Source organism: Elephantulus edwardii, unplaced genomic scaffold, assembly GCF_000299155.1.
Source record: "Elephantulus edwardii isolate Elephantulus edwardi_28Jun2011 unplaced genomic scaffold, EleEdw1.0 scaffold00004, whole genome shotgun sequence".
Classification (NCBI taxonomy): Eukaryota; Metazoa; Chordata; class Mammalia; order Macroscelidea; family Macroscelididae; genus Elephantulus; species Elephantulus edwardii.
Window position 1 is genome coordinate 4233920 of NW_006399754.1, and position 17762 is coordinate 4251681.

General features: G+C 46.1%; 1 protein-coding gene across 1 annotated transcript in view; it reads right to left on the minus strand.

Moving 5' to 3' along the window:
• Positions 1–2163: 2163 nt before the first annotated feature.
• Positions 2164–17762, minus strand: part of LOC102849253 (guanylate cyclase soluble subunit beta-2-like) — a 65225-nt gene continuing 49626 nt past the window's right edge. Inside the window, exons 8-13 of the mRNA XM_006879603.1 lie at positions 16873–17089; positions 15517–15837; positions 12832–12980; positions 10510–10656; positions 5899–6053; positions 2164–2356 (exon numbers count right to left, since the gene is read on the minus strand). Coding sequence (XP_006879665.1) covers positions 2164–2356; positions 5899–6053; positions 10510–10656; positions 12832–12980; positions 15517–15837; positions 16873–17089 — 1182 coding nt within the window. The remainder of the gene's footprint in view (positions 2357–5898; positions 6054–10509; positions 10657–12831; positions 12981–15516; positions 15838–16872; positions 17090–17762) is intronic.

Consider the following 17762-nt stretch of genomic DNA (forward strand, 5'->3'; position numbering starts at 1 on the left):
GTAAGTGCATGAGGTCCTCCTCAGTTTCAGCGAGCAGGGTTGTGTCATCTGCATAACGCAGATTGTTGATAGATCGTCCACCGATCCTAACACCATGCTTCTACCTGCCACAAATATTAAACTGCTCATCATACCAAATCCACCAACATCTTATTTGCATTTTATAAAACTTCCCACATAGAGCACATCCACATTCTGTAGACATCATAATCTGACCCTTTAAATTAATAAAACTTAAAAGCTAGCATCTACTCAGTGTAGTCAAGTCTCCACACCAAATGTATCCTGGCTAATGGCATGTTCCTCTCCTCTGCATTCATTGTTCAAGATGTAGAGATCACTATGAGCTTATCAAAGCATGAAGCACACCAGGAACTGACGAGCCCAGAGAAGTGGACAAGGTTCCCACCTGCTTTTGAGAACCTAAGCGTCATTATCATCTGCTGGCCTCTGGCTCATGACAGCCCGTGTGTGCCTGGGAAGAGCCAACTCCACAGGATTTTCAGTGACTGAATTTTTGGATTGAGATTTGGATCGAGATTTTCAGGTCTTTCTTCCAAGGCACCTCAGCGTTAATGAGAACCTCCAACCTTTGAGCTAGCAGCTGAGCAAGTTAACTATTTGTATCACTGAGGGGGAGAAAGGGAGGACAGGTTAAAGAAGAGCTGGCCTGGACTCCATCATTCTTTCTCCCAGAAATGGGATGTGGGTGGGGACTAACCAGCTGCCACTCTCACCTGAAGCTCAGATACTGGCTCTTCCTCCTGCCCCTTCCCACAAATCACCCCTAAAAGCCAAGGGGTGTGGCCTCTGGGAGGGAGGAAGTAAATATGGAAAAGTGTTTTCTGAACAGGTGTCAGTAGAGTTTCCAGACTAAGACTAGGAAGAAAGGCCTGGTGAACCGCTTCCAAAACTCAGTCAGCGAAAACTCTACAGACCACAGCAATCCAATCCATAACTGATCATGGGATAATGTGGGGCTGGACAGTGTTCATTCTGTAAGCACAGGGTCACCACGAGTCAGGTGCCGACCCTACAGCAGCCAACAACATTGGAATACAAAATACAAAAAAAATAAAACCAAAATACAATAACAACGCAGTTGTTCTGGAGTCAATTCTGACCCATGTATCATAGAGCAGAAATGTGCTTCATAGGCTTTTCAAGGTTGTGCCATTCTGGAAACAGACCACCAGACCTTTCTTCTGAGACATCTCTGAGTGCTAAGAAACCACACTGCAATCCTGAAGGCACACAGTTCTAATCCACCAGCTGCCTCAAGGGACAAGGATGAGCACTCCCCAGTAACGTGATTTACTGCCTCTGAACACCCGCCAGAGGGTCAGCTATGAGTCGGTTCTAACTTGATAACACACAACAACTTTACTGCTGACCATCCTAGGACTACAACACACACGGTCGTGTTCCAGTGTCTTTCCTCCGCTATCATCAGCTTGGAGAGGTGCAGCCTGGCTGTGAGGTCCCCGGGAAGATTCCTTAGCCCTCGATGGGGCGGAGGGCTGGTCCAGGTGATGGGTTCATACTCTAAGGGATACAGTTCTGATCTGGCACACACGTGGGGCAGGGGGGCACCAGAATGGGAGTGGGAGGCCAGGGCAAGGTGAGGAATGTGAGTCATCTGGTACGGAAGCAAAGCCCCTCTTGAAGCCTTGTCTGAAGGTGAAGCCAGAGTGGGTGTTCAGAAATCTACCCCAGATTAGGAGGAGTTGATGAGGGGAACGTCTTTCTTGAAAAGAGAAGAACCCTGGAAATCAATCCATCAAGAACCCTTCAGTCTAGGTCCATCAACCCAACTCAGCATCTGAAAATCTGAAGCACCATAATATCCAGTACATGAAAAAGAGTGTTATGAGCAACATACTCGAGACAGAATGTCAGTGCACTCAAGTGCAAAGTGAAATGTTGGAGGTTCATGTCTACTAAGAGGCACCTCGGAAGAAAGGCCTGGCAATTGATTCCTAAAAATTCATCCTCTGAACATAAATTCTACCCTAACACGGGTCACCATGAGTCAGAGTGGGCTCAATGTTGACAAGAATGTTTTGGGGTTTGGTTTTTTTTTAAGCAAAGAGAAAGTAGTAGCTTGACGCTAAGTGGGGACGATGCCTAGGCTGACAACACTGTGTCTGATGTCCAGATGGTTCACACATATCCAGTGCTGATGAGACAGCTTCTCCTGTGCTTACCCTCGTGATCCAGGTCTCCAGGCCTCCCCATGATCTCATCCTCCGTGGCCTTCAAGTTCTGGATCAGAAAGTACGTGGTCATTTTCCCTTTCCCCTTCACGTCGATCTCGCCCCTCTCAATTATTTCGAAGCCTTGGTTTTCCAGGGCTCTGCACAGAGGAAGAAAGGTGCTAGCCAGCAAAGGTGCTTGGCCACCGGAGTGATGAGAGAGGAGAAGTCAGGGGTGCAGGTCCAGGCTTATTTAGTTATTGCCCGCAGGGGAGTGTGGCGGAGAGAGGAGGAAGGCATGAACCTCACACACTGTGAGCAGGAAGCCAAAGGCAGAAGGGGACCCAGGGGAGCAGGCCTTCACCCCGTTCCTCCCTCCAAGGTTTCCTCATACACGTCACTTTCGCATTCCACCCTGTGCCATTAATGCGTGTGTGAGCCTCACCACATAATTCAGAAACAACAGGCTCCTTGACTATCTGCACCTTTCTTCCCATCTTCCAGCAAGCACACAGTGAGCCCTGTGGTTGTCAACATGCTCCTGGCTACCTCAGCTTTCCTCGCCATGGTCTCCAGCCCCCAGGGCACTGAAGAGTATAGGGCACCATGCAAAGCCACTTGCTATGGGATCGCTGCACACTGCCTTTGTGTGTTTTTTTATTACCATACTGACAGCTGAATGATGTGGGTAAAATACCACAGAACAGTGCCTGCAAGCCCGGGGCCACCTGGTTCTGAGGGGCCTCGGCATCCCACCACGCCTTCACCTGTCCTTGGCCAGCTTTGCCACGTTCCTGTCCCTTCCCTGCTGCTTCCTCACTCTCAGCTGCTTGCCTTGTCTTCTGCCCCATGGCCCTGTCCAACTGCAAAACTGCAGTCACTGGATGGAATCCTGCAATGGATTACTCCACGGCTACACTCGCCCTCCCGCCCCCAGCCCAGAGAATGATCAGACCTTCCTACCCAAGGGTGTCCGTTCACACTCCTGACCCAGCCCTTCCACCTCGCCTGGGCTTCTGTCCATCTGCACCGTCCCTCCTTCTGGTCAGTGGTCCACTCAGCCTGCTGGCTCACTCGGGGCACATCCATTGTGAAGGGAAGCTAATGTCTCACTGACCATGTGCTGTTTTCACTCCCTAGCAGTCTTCCCTTCCACCATCTATATACCCACTTTCAGTAATGTCCCCAAACCTGAATACTTTCCAGTCCTTACTAGCCACTTGACATTTTTGTTCAACTCCTCCCACTTAAAACCATCCACCCTGAGGGGAGCTCTGGTGGCCTAGTGGCAAGGAGCTGCAACCATAATCCCAGAGGCGAACGGTTCGAATCCACCAGTTGCTCTGCCGGGGAAGGAGGGACAATCTCCTCCTGTACAAGTCAGATCTGATTTGACGGTACACGCACACAAAAATAATAAAAAAAACAAAACAAAACAAAAACACCATCCACCCTGAACTCTCCAGGCTCTTTCCTGCCTCCTACACCTCTGTACTTGGGCATGTTGCTAGGAGAGGGACATGATGTTCAGGAAGGGGAAGGGATGGCGAAGGAGAGGAAGACCCTCAACCAGGGTGATTGACAGTCACCGTGGCAATGGACTTGAGTGCATCAGAGATTGTGAGGATGGCACAGGCCAGGTCAGGGGTCAAATCTATTGTTCACAGGGCTGCTATGTGTCCTATGAGACTCAACGGCACCTAACAACAACAAGCAACACCACATGCACCCAACACACAATGTGCACCCCCCCAAGAGTCTTGTGTCCACCATTCACACACACACACACACACACACACACACAAGCGCGCGCGCACACACCAGTAATCTTGCCAATCCCAGGGCTCAGTTTATTCCCTATATGTTGCTTACAGTTGCTGGGTAGTAAAAATGCATAGTGCATTCTGCTATTTACCAAAAGGTTGGTGGTTTGAATCCACACAGGGTGTCTTGAAAGAGAGGCATGGTGATTTCCTTCCAAACATCAGCTTCTGGGAACCCTGTGGAGCTTGGTTCTATGCTGACACACACGGACTCATCACAAGTCAGCGCCAACTTGATGGCACCGGTCAAGGTTGTATGCTGCTTGGTCATAGTTTGTAAAAGGCACTCGATTCCAAAATGCACTGTTCCGCCCAGTGACGCCTCTGCCAAGACACTCCCAAGCGCCGTGGAATTTAACCCAGCACCAAATGAATGCACCATCTATCCCTCTGACCTGGCCACTCCTCTTGTCTCAGGTAGAGATGCCACCATTCAGGCATCAACCAGGATGGAGACCCCTTCCTCTTTCTCATCCTTGTTTCTAACAACTACTAAGATTATAGCAGTTACTATACACCTACCACCAACAGGTGGATAAGGCTAACTTCCCACCCGGTCTCCCCTTTACAATTTCCTGCCCTTGAATCTGTCCTTGGCTGGGTCTTCAGAGTGCTTCGTGTAAGACAGGACTCCAACCAAGCTTTTTCCTCCAGCCTCACACCCCTGGCAGCTTTTCTTCACCTGCAGTGCAAAGCCTGTCTCTTCAGTGGGGCGCACACAGCTTTCTCAGCACTTTCTGCCTCCTATTTTCCACCCTAGCCAAGCCTAATTGTTTGGCGTTCTCACCACATATTCTATGTCCATCTGTTCTGCTTGCTTTACACATCCAATACCCCATTCTTGGCGAAATTCAACTCAAGTGCACTGATCAAGAGTCAGCTTGGGCATCTGCTCCACACCTCGGTGGGGTCAGGCACACTGAGCGCCCATGAAAAAAACCAGTTGTCAGAGGATCAACTCCAAGTCATGGTGGCCCCATGAGTGACAGAGCTGTGCTCCACAGGGTTTTTAACGGCTGACTTATTGATAATAGACCACCAGGTCTTCTTTTTGAGGTACATCTAGATGGAATCGAACCATGAATCCTTGAATTAACAGCCAAGTCTCTTCAATGTTTGCAGCACTCCATTCATGGCTAAATTTCACCCTTATATAAAAGACTAACTAATAATCTTGGTTTTATGTGTAAGTTAATGTGTAATTGGCACAAAATTATAAGAGAATAAGCTGTGCAAATAGAGACAATAATGGGATCTATTTGCATTAAAAAAGAAATCAAACTCCATAGAGCTTTTACAATAATAAAGTGACAATACAAAAAAATCCAGAACAGAATGTGGCCTATAGCAAGGGCTTGAGTTTCTTGCATATCTTTATCACATATATTTTATGCATATGTACTTATGAATATGTATTTGTCACACATTTGAAAGAATTATTTTTTGAATATTTCTTCCACTAAACCAAGGGCCAATAAAATTCTGAAAACCCAGCTAGTAAATATTTTTTTACTTTATGGCCAACATGTCTCTTTGACAATTACTCAACACTGCTGTTGCATCACCAAATCAGACACAATTTGTAAACAAAAAGGCATGGCTGTGTGCCAATAAAACTTTATTTACAAACACTAGTCACAGGCTGGATTTGGCCCTTGGGTTATAATTTGGCAACTCCTGAACTCACCCATATGCTCCCTGAAAGCGAAAATTATCTTAGAGGCTCATCATGTATGTGACTGACACACTGTCTGTTTACAATGTGGTGTGGAAGAAAAGCATATGATTTCCTCCACCCCCAGGGCTACCTCTTCACCCTTGTCTGCGTGGGCACTCTGTAAGTTCTGGAGAGAAAGGGGACCATGGGAAGAACAAATTACCTGTAGGCAGTGGGGCTGAGGTGGACTTTATTTGGCTTCCCATGACTTTCCATCCGCGAGGCTGTGTTCACAGTATCACCAAACAAACAGTACCGTGGCATCTTGTCACCCACGACACCAGCCAGCACAGGCCCTGTGTGGATCCCCACTCTGATCTGCAGAGAGAACACCACTCTAAAGAAACCTTCCAATGTTCTTGCCTTCTCTGTTTGCACTGAGGCAAAGTTACATCAAGTCAAAACACACTTCTTCACTGTTCAGCTCCATGAATTCTGACAAGGTCATACATCCCTGTAACCACCATCTAAAATAAGATGCACAGGAAATCTATCACCTCACAAAATTCATCCTATGTTCCTTTCCAAGTTCCATCCTTCCCCTGAGAGTTAACCACTTGTTTCTTTGAACTAAAGATCCATTTGCCTGTTCTAGGGTGTCACATAAAGAGAATTGTGTAACAAGGCCTGTTTTATGTCTGGCTACATTTATTCAGCGTACATTGTGAGAGTCCATCCATACTGCTGCAGGTGTCAGTGGCCCCTTCTCTCACTGTGGAAGAGTATTCTAGTGTAAAAACTCACCACAATTTGTTTGTGCATTCTCTTTTTCTAGAATAGTTGAGTGATTTCCAGCTATTTTAAATAAGGCTTCTATGGACATGCCTGGTAGATCCCTTAATGGACATATGTTTTCATTTTTCATAGGTAAATAATACCTAGAAGTGGAATTTCTAGGTCATAAGGGAGACCTAGAATTTAATGTTACCAAAAATAAAATAAGCTCCTAAAAATTTCCCAAAGGTTTTGTGTCATTTTACATTTCTATCAACAATAGAAGGTGCTCTGGGAGCTTAGTCCACAGAGAGTTGCACATCTACAGGCCATGCTTCTCTTGTGGTCTGGATCCCCTAACGGCCGTGTGGGAGAAAAAGAGGCATTTTCCTCCTATGTGCAAAATAGCCTTGGAAACCCAGTGGTGGGTCAGCTATGAGTCAGTTACGCCTTGGCTGCAATGAGGTGAGCTGACCAGCAATGAACTCTTTCCAGTTTCTCCACATCTTCACCATCATTTTGACTTCTAGTGAAAACGGAATGTCAACTCGTTATAGTTTTTATTTGCATTTCCCCGATGGCTAATGATGCTCAACACATTTCTGTGTGTTTAAAAAACAAATCCAAATCCATTGCCGTCCAGTCTACACACAGCAGATATCTGGGAGAACAAGAGTAGACCTTCCCTGGAGGATTTCCCAGGCTAGAATCTTTGTAGAGACAGACCATAACTTCTTTGTGCTAGCATCTTGGCGTGCTAGTGGATTCAAACTGCCAGTCTTTTGGTTAGCAAAAAAAAAAGCCTCAACCACAGTGTCACTAGGATTCCATTCATGTATATACTATCCCTACTCTGGCTTTTATGCTAGAATTGCTAACACCTTTTCCAGTATTCTTGCTAAATCCATCATTAAAATATCCAGGAATTCCTTGTTTAGTTTTACCCTTAAACAAAGTAGGTCTAAATAAATAGGTCTGTCTTGGAGAGGGTGAAACCTAGTTTCTCCTTGGAGGCTAGGATTTTGAAACTTTGTCTCACATACTTCGGGTACATGGCCAGAAGGGACTGGTCCTTGGAGAAAGACATCAAGCTCAGAAGAATGGAGGAACAGCACAGGAGAGGAAGATCCCAGATGAGATAGATTGATACAGTGACTAGAACAATGGGGGTTGGTGTGTGTCAGAGTCAGTGAGACTGGCTCAGGACAAGACAGGCTTCAGAGCTGCTGTACATATAGGGTCTCTATGAGCCACAAGTGACTCAACAGCACATAACAACAACAACAACAACTTTCATTCTTAGTGGTAAAATACTATTTTCATATTTGTTGCTATGCCTTTTTCCCCCACATTGTTTTGTTGTCTTCTTCAGTAAGTGGATTGTTGCAGACTGAGGATAAAGTATATTAATAGTTAATAACAAGACAGAACACCAAGAATGAGATAAAACAGAGATCTTAAAAAACAGGGGGCCAGCAGTTTGAATCAACTGAAGAGCCACAAGCCACGCCTCTCTGTGTATTTATTGAGAATCCGGAAGCAAATCATAAAGAGAATTCTCTTGTAAATGAAGCCGAATTTTTCTCTATTGTCAACTTGATGCTTAGCTCAGGAAGGAACAATTTCACACATATTAACACTCCCTCCGTAGTAGGGAGACCCTCGCTGTCTCTTGTCTGCAGGAAACAGCTCATTTCCTGTGATCTGTCAAAAGAGAAATTCCAACCTATAATTCTGTGATTCCTTTGGTTCCTGAATAAGTATATGATTTTTCATATAATATTTGGTATGAAATTTGGCTTCCCATAGTGGATTCCAGCCCTTTTTTTTCTTACTTGAAGTATTTATATGTAAATATATATAATAAATATTCCTGCCCCTTATTTATCAACATAGTTGTGTTCCAAAGACCAGGTCATTATGTGAAAATGGAGCATGACTACATTATATCACAAAGTGGAGAATTATAGTATGATATGACTGCCAAGTTGTTGTTGCTGCTGTTAGGCGTCATCAAGTCAACTATGACTCATAGTGCCCCGAGCAACAACAGAGCTGAACCTTGCCTTAGCCTGCAGCATGCTCACGATTTCTGTCCCGCTCAGATCCATTGCATAGTTACTGCGTCAATCCATCTGTCAAACTGCTTTACATAACTTCCAAAAGCTGAGAATCATAGTTCGGGCAAGTTGACACATAACATAAACCATCATAGCCAGCTCCATGCTTCCCTAGCACCTTGGCATTTATTACTGCCAATTGTACATCACGAATGCACAAAATAGTCACCAAATAGATTTTTCATCAATGCGAAATGTCAGATCATCAGTTGATAAATGAGGAGTAGATGTGTATAGATACAAACACAGGCATAAACATACATTCTTTCTATAGATGTAATCACGTTTCTTCAATTCTTTCTCCTTCAGTGACTTACACTGGAATCTTGAAATGGAAATATTTTGCTTGTTTTTGGCCATCTCACTACCTCCTCATTGCTTTCCATCCTGATTCTGTCTCCCTACCATCTCATTCGCTTCTTTTCTGACGTAGATCACCAGACCTTTCCTCCTACTTCACCTTCATCTGGAAGTTTTGCTGAAGCCTGTTCAGCATCATAGAGGCACGCACACGCCTCCACTGTTAGACACACTGAGGATATGCTCGAGATACACCGGCCTGGAATCGAACCCAGACCTTTCACATGGACTGTGAGAAGTCTACCACTGAACAACCACTGCCTTATTCTGATTTGTTTTTAGACAAGCTTTTTGGACACTGTTGCTTGGCTTAGATTGTAACTAGGCAGGCTAGGATCTGCACTACTTCTCAGCTTCTCCATCACTGTGGTCGCGGTGAGATGCACATATATCCTGGTTCTCCTCGCAGGGAGCTCTAATTTGGAAAAATCATATTCCACCTCACAATTGGCTTTATTGTCGTTTAGTCTATTAATTCATGTTATTTTTTTGACTGATACAACACAGGGTGTGGGAGTTCTAGATTGAAGGAGCGGTAACTCTAACCCCAGCAGGATCCCAGAGGAGGACACTTTCTTTACACCTCCACGTTGCCCAACCTAGACAGTGCAAGCAAACTCCAATGCTTGGAAGAGCGGCTTCCTGGGAGAAAGGAAGCAGACGTCTGGGCTGCAGGCCCATGGCGGAAGGAAGGCTATTCTGGTATCTTCTCACCCATGGTGTCTGGCCCATGGGCTCCAGGCATTTTTACACCTCAGCCTGAGTTCTGAACTTGTCAGACAGCAGGTGGGATAATGCACACTTTCATTAAAGGGGGAAAAGTTGGCTATAGAGTAAAACTTAGACACTTGTTGAAACGTTTGAACAGAAAAATGGGATTGTTTTTAAACAAATAAACAAAAAGCCCACCAGGCTTCCAAAAAGAATCGAGCCTTAGTAAATGGAGGGACTGACTCTGTCCTATTGTGAGTGGTGGACAAATGAAGCATTCAGCTGCCCATGGGAAACGGGGGACCTCCACACAGCTCCCCTGAAATCTGAGAGGTCAAAAGCCACACCCCTAACATCACCTCCACTCAACCGTCTGGTGTGGAGTTATTCTGACTTTGACTCCTGCTGTATCAGGGTAGAATTGAGTTGATTCAGGAGGAGAGGGTGGGAATAGATTGCCAACCCTTTCTTCCAAGGTACCCCCAGCATGGACTTGATTCTCCAGACTTTGTTGCTTTCAAATGCATGCAAGAAAGAGAAGAGTCAAGGCAAGTGGTCCAACTGACTTGTTTGTGCCTTCAAGTCAACTATGACTCACAGAGACTTTGTGACTAGCTCTGAACCCTGCACTGAGCCAACCTCTCCATCTCTGACACTCTGCCCCTGTTGCCACAGTCACCATGTCAACGCGTCTCATCTAGCGTCTTCCTCTCCTGCAGTGACCCCTTCCAAGCATGATTCTGACACCTAGCTTTGATACCGTCTGACTTAATAAACATTAAACCTCCCAAACTGATTAATAAGTAGACTTCTCCATCTCTTTGGTGAGACATTTGTGAGTATTAAGCAGGGTGCTCTGAGTTCTTTACCTGGATGGGTTCTCCTGTCACGGGATTCATAACCTCTCTTGCAGAAATTCTCATCCCCAGGGCAAAATTCGCCACTCTTTGAGCGTGGCTTCTGACTGGTACCGGCACACCCCCCACCACCATATACGCATCTCCTATGGTCTCCACCTGTAAGGAAAACGGGCAGTCAGAAGGTTTCTTAAAGCACCACACTATCACTAAAAGCCCCTGCTGTCCGTTGACGTTTGTGACTAAATATTGCAAGGGTTGCTAGCAGGGGTGTGGAGGCTGAGGGGGTGGGGGGAAGGAAAGTGGCTCTGGGGACAATCACCAAAGAGCCAGTCCCAGGGAGGCTGAAGCCTCGAAGGCGGGCACATGACAGTGTATACAAAGTGCTGTGTTGCTTCACATAAAGGATTGCTGTTGGGTGCTATTGAGTTAACTAAGATTCGTAACTACTTAATCAACAAGAGATGGGAACGTTGCCCTATCCTGCATCAATCTCACTATTTCTACTATGCTCAGGTCTGTTTTGGCAGTCCCTGTATCAATCCAACTTGTTGAGAGTCTTCTCCTTCTCCAACTCCCCATTTTTCCAAGCCTGATGTCTTTTTTTAAAGACTCATGTCACCTGACAACATGGCCAAAGTATGAAGAATGATGTTTTGCTCTTTAATTGAAACAGTAAGAGACCTATTGGCTGAGAAAGCAGCATTCTCCACTCAGTCTGCAGAACACACTTAGCCCTGGATGCTGCATAAAGATCCCCCGAACCTGACATGTCTAAAGCCGCTGCACTCCTTCTCGGCCTATCTTCCTCCTCCAACTCCACCCAAACTCTGACAATTGGGTCTGTGATGACTTGGAGACGCTATGGTGCTGAAACTGTGTTTACTGTTTCACCAGAAATTGGGTCAATGTTCTGATATTCTGGTACCGCTATGGAGGGATTAATGTAACACTGACCATCAGTTGATTCTAGGTAAAAACTTGATGGAGTGAGGTGGTCTTATGAGCAAAACTCAAGGTTTTCTAGACAGAAAGAATTCTATCTTAAGATTAAAATCCTGTCAAAATGTCCAGCCTCCTTCCTGACCTACAGATTTGGAGATTTGCCAGCCCCCACAACCCACAATTTCATGAAACAATTCCATAGAAATGAAAATATCTCTCTCTCCTTTCCTCTCCTCTCTCCTCCCCTCCTCCCTTCTCTCTCTCTCTCTCTCTCTCTGTAAAACCCTACTGTGCTGTCAAGTTGTCTCTGTGACTCATGTTGTTTCTGTGTGTTGTCAAGTCAGAACCAACTCATAGCTCACCCTCCAGCAGGTTTTTAGAGGCAGGCTGTAAGATGCACCAGAGGAGACAGCCCCCTTCCCTCACGGAACAGCTGTTGGATGTGAAGAGGGTGCCTTTGGGTTGCCACCATTCAGCCACCAGAGCTCCCTAATGTCGCTGATTCATAGCAAATCTTTCCTGTGTTTTTGGGGAATCCATTGGAGAGTCAAGCTCCAGCTTGAAAGTACACAATAAGAAGTGGATTGTCAAGGCTGTAAATTTTTACAGGGTGGGACAGTTGATCTTCTTATTCTTAGAGCAGCTGGTAGATTCCAACTGCTGACCTTTCAGCTAGCAGGACACCACCACCATTTAACCACCAGGGCTCCTTACGGGGGGGGTGTGTGTGTGTGGGTGTGTGGGTGTCAATTCTATATCAATATCTCTTTTATATCAATACCTATCTATATTATATCCATTATAAAGATATCAGCCCACTACCATCAAGCTGACTCCAACTTAGGGCAACTCCATTTGTTCCAAAGTAGAATTATACTCCATCAGGTTTTCAATGGCCAATTGTTTGGAATTAGGTCAAACAGGACTTTCTTTCAAGGAACTGTCAAGAAAACCCTCGATTCATTGCTATAGAGTCGGAACCAACTCAGAGTTGGCCCTGCACGGGGTTTCCCAGGCTGTAAATTGCATAAAAGGTGAAAGTTCACCTTTCTTACAAGAAACTGCTGATGGAGCAAGACCTCCAAAGAGGCATAGCTTTGGGGTCACCAGTGCAACTCCCCACAGTGAATCAGAGATCAAGATGTCTCAGGTGGATCCAAATTTCTGACCTTCTGTTAGCAGCCAAGTGCCTTCATGGTCTGTCTCACCCAAAGTTCTGTTCTCTGTTGCAGGATACATATATGGTACGTGGACTTCATTTACCTGAAGGGACCTGATAAACATACACACCCAAGCCCAGATCATGAAGGCAGGGCCACAGGAAGACTTACACCAAAGGTCTGCCTTGCCTGAGCACATTGGAGTTCTACTCACAGTATAAACACTTACTTTGTAGACATTGTGTACACTGGTTAATCGGTCAAATTTTGAGTACATGAAATTCAGCATATTCACTATATGAATCGGTTCACAGGCAGCACAGATGTTCGTGAAGGTCACCACATCGCTGAAAAGAATTGTGCAGGTTTCAAATTCTCCTGCAACAGAAACCAGGTATTACTCACAGTCAAGGATGCAGAAAGATATGCTTATGAATTCTGGATTCACCTGCTCTCAGAAAGCAAACGGTCCTGAGGGAAAGTGCTTATCAAGTTCCTAGCATGAGATACAGTATCAGGCTAGAAGGATCACATCCATGGACAGACAGGAGGAGGGAGCAGGGGACTAGTGTGAAGAAGTCAGAAGAGTAAATATATAATCACAGTGAGATAAGACATGAGGGGTCAGGGTGGCACTGACTCTGAGGAGGTCCCCAGCAGGATGGCCACGCAGAGGCTGGACAGCAGGAGCCGAGGGTCTGGGCTGGTAGAGACTGATTGCATGGTATCGTGGAGTCCTCTATCTTTCATGGCTATAAGGCTATCAAATCTTCACATTTTGAAATGTCCCCTTAACTTGCCTTCCACTTACGTTATTCTTGTTACCTGCCTTGAAGTTGACCCCTAGCTCATGGGAACTCTGTGCAAAACTAAACAAAGTGTTGCCCGTCCTGTGCCATCCCCATGTCTGTTTGGTGATTAAGCTGTTGTTATTCTTAGGGTTTTCATTGACTGGTTATCATAAATAGATGGCCAGGACTTTTCCTACGCTATCTTAGTTTAAGCATTTCCCCAACATCTCCCCAGCGTCACAGCAGGATTCAGCCTGTGATGATAGGTGGTATCTCCCTGAGGCTTGTGGCTGGGGATCAAATCCGCGTCTTTAGCACAAACGGAGAGAATTCTACCATTGAACCATTGTCTCCTCATCATTTCTTATAGGAGGCAGGGGCTCTACAGGTCAGAGCTCCCTCCCAGTCCTCCAGGTCTGCAGGACCAACAGGATGTGGCCCTTCTGCCCTCTGCCCCTACCCCAGCCCTCTCCCTCCCTCTCCTCCAACCACGCTGGCCTCCTGTATTCCTCACGGGCATCTCAGAGGGAGTAGCTAGTACCTGGCCTGACCATCCTCCCTTCCTTTTCACTGGCCCCTCTCTCCTACCTTCCCCATCTTTTCAGCTATGACATAGCTGCCTCATGCAGGGCACCATGCTTGCTCCGTTGAAATGGAAAGGGGCTTTCTGTCTGGCCCGTTCTAACATCCTTGCTACATTATAAACAGAACCAGAATTATTAAACTAATCTTGTCAGCCCCATTGTAAGAAGGAGAGGCTACGGTGAACCCCCACTGTCTGACAAATCAAAGAATTCCCTTTTTCATGATACCTGAAATCCACCCCTATAACTCATGCGTGTCTACCTACCTGTCCAGCTCAGCGGACCCCACTTCCGCACACGCCCCCCGGACCTAGGACTGTACACTGCGGTATTTATTCTCACGTTCCTTGTTTTGAATGCCCGTCTTTCTTTAGCATGCTGAAATTTAGCCTCAGGACCCAACACAAGTGTGGCACCCTTCAACAGGCCTGCACTGTGCTGCGTGCTAAAGAGCACAAGGTGACACGCAGTGACCAAAGGCAGTGGCCACGGTGGGCGTGGCCACGGACCAAGCTGCATTTTGCTCTGCTGTAGCTGGAGTCTCTGAACCAACTCCACACCACCTGACAGAAACAACAGCAACCTTCACAGGCACAGGACCCACAGCTGGTTGGGGAGCAGCTGAGTGCCCCTGCATCACATCAGCAAACATCCTTTAAACAAGCAAACAGCAGGCTTGCTGCTGTTGGATTGGTTCAGGCTCTGAGCCACCTCTTCACTTTCTGAGGCCATAATTCTTGATGGGAGATGGCTCAGCTCTCTCCCTGGAAAGAGCTAATGCATTTAAATTGCCCACCTTAAGAATGATGAGGCTTCAGGGAGCTCTGGTGGTCTAGTGGCAAGAAGCTGCACTACAATCCCAGAGGTATGCGGTTCAAATCCACCAGATGCTCTGCTGGAGAAGGAGGGGCAATTGCCTCCTGTACCAGTCAGATCCGATTCAATGCTACACACACACAAAAGAATAATAACAACAACAACAACAATAATAATAATAATAATAAAAGAATACCAAGGCTTCGCCTCACATACTTTGGGCATGTTGCTAGGAGGGACTATTCCTTGGAGAGGGACATGATGCTGGGAAGGGTGGAGGGTCAGTGAAGGAGAGGAAGACCCTCAACCAGGTGGATTGACATGGTGATTGCTGCAGTTGGCTCCTGGGTGTCAGGAAGTATGAAGACGGCACAGGATAGATCTTGGGTTCAGATCTTTTGTTCACAAGGTCGCCATGTGTTGTGCTTGACTCGATGGCAACTAACAACCACCACCTCATATTTAACAGTCTAATATGTTAATCACTGTGCCATTTAAGAAGTCCGCCTTCTTAAATCCTAAGAGAAGCTAATGTATGTATCTGCGGTTAATGGGCCTTTTTGCTTCAATCACATACTCCTGTATTCTTTTTATCATTTTCGGTTTAGAGGAAAGTGCAGAATACACAGGCATGAGCCAGCAGGCAACAGCAAAAACTCAGATCCACCGCCCACGTCCCTAACCACTAGGGATCACCGCCCTGGGAGAGGAGGGCCCACGTACCCGCAGCCACTCTCTGGCCCTCCTTCAGCTGGTTGGCCACGTGTTGGGGCAGCATGGCGTAGAGCAAGGTCTCAGTTTTCTTCTTTTCTATGGCCAGGTGCTTGGAGAGGACCCGCAGCTCCTCCTTCTTCCTCTCCAGCTGGTTGGACAGCTCGATCTCGGCCAGCCGCTGCTGGTTCAGGAGGACGAGGTCCCTCGTGGTGTCGTGGGGTGCGATGTCAGAGAGGTGCATCTGGCGCTCCTCCAGCTCCTCCAGGCTGCGCAGCTTTGGGGAGCACATGTACACCATGCACCGCGTGGCCTCCATCCAGACCATCTGGCCTGGCCAGCCCCGAGCAAGAGGCAACAGGAAAGTAAGTCAGCAGGAGGGAATGCTGCCAGGCAGCTCTAGATAATGCTAGTATCAGAGGCACATGGCTCAATCCACCAGAGGTGGATGGACAATCTCCTCCTGTGCCATTTACAGCCTCGAAAACTCGCTGGAGGAGCAGCTATGAGTTGACTCTGGCTGGACGGCACACAGCAGTAACAACGACAGTGTGTAAAGGCCCGGTACAGTGCAAATGGTTTGTCCTCAGCTAGGAAATAGTTCTATTGTGTTACTTGTGTTTATTACCTGTTGCACTTAAAAAAAAATTATTAATTTCGATGCAAATTTATAGAGACTTTGGATTTCCATTCATTCATTGTTGCACACCTGTTGCACTCTTAATTAGAGGGTCAGGAGTTCAAATTCAACTGCCCCTTTCTGAGAGAAAAACGAATCTCCTCCCATAAAGATTTACAGCTGTAGAAACCCAATAGAGGGTCGCCATGACTCAGGATCAATGGGATAGCTGTGTGTTTTGGTTAATTAACCAAAGGGTAAATAGTTCAAACCCACCCAGTAGTGCCATGATGAAGGGTCTGGCACTCTGTTTCTGAAAACTCAGCTTCTGAACTGAAAATTCTATACAGCACAGTTCTGCTTTGGCACACTGGTTTACCATCGCTTGGTGTTTCCACAGCGTGCCATCTTGGCCTCAGATACATCCCACGTCTTTGCCTGAGTTGTTGCCCCCAATATGTAACCATCAGTCTAATCAAAGCCCCAAAAGCATGTCCCATTAGCAGCCAGTCACAGAAGCCATGCGCCTTGTTAGCTAAAAGACAGGCATGTCATGAATACCAACAGAAGCACATGCTTTTGAGAAATTTTTTAGAGACAGACCAGAATGATACAACTCTGCATGTTTATGAATAAGCAAGAAGTTGGGATAAGGAAGTAGTGAAGGAATTAGTGCACATTATTTACAGGTTTGGCCAAATGGAAAGTCTCCCACGCAGGTAAAGAACAAGGAAAAGGGAGCTTCCTACCTCTGAGTTTGAGCGCGGGCTTTGTTTTCCATGCTTCTGGCATCATTTCTCTTCGTGTCTTCAGGACAAATTGACTGTTGATAAATTTGCAGATGCTGAAGATGTTGAAGGTAACTTGGGGATGAATGATGGAGAAATACTCGTCTAAGCGAGCCTGCTGCCTTTGGAGTCCTGGGACATACTTCTGGATGTTCACTCCGGCCTGCTTGACCCTCAGCTACACACATACAGGACAGACATCTGTAAGGCTAGGATCAGAAAGTAATCTCCGCTCTACACATTCCCTTAGAAAGAACATTCTGGACTGGACTTTACCACTCACACAGCATGGTCAATGGAATGAGCACCACAGGAGTAACCATGGAAGAATATTTTTCCCCAAAAATGTATTAACATTTCATGTTTTATTAGTATGTTTATTGGAAACCACTGATCCTGACTCAGTGATCACATATGAAGGGTAAACTTGCAAAGAACTAATTTTCTCATCACCTTGGAAGATCTCGTAGGTCACTAGAAGGGTGTCACAGTGCTGTCACAAATCTTTAAGATTTACTCTCTGCATTTCATGAAGTTCTTTTTGAGTAGAAGCTATACAACAGGCATGGTCACAAAACCTGCACTTCTCCAAATATGAATTCCTCATCCTTTGCCTAAAATTTGTCCCATTGGAAGCATCAAAATCCACATTCTTCACATCTTTAATAATTTCCCATGATCAAAACATAAAACCTGTCCTGGCATATAGAAGATTTAGAAGTCTACCATTTCAACTTCCTGTAATTAAATTCTTGGGCAGTGTCTGTTTGTCCATAGCTACTATTTACTCTTTAAGATCTGGGAAGAACACTGTGGAAAGCTGGGCCACTTCAGTAGACAGTGTCACAGAC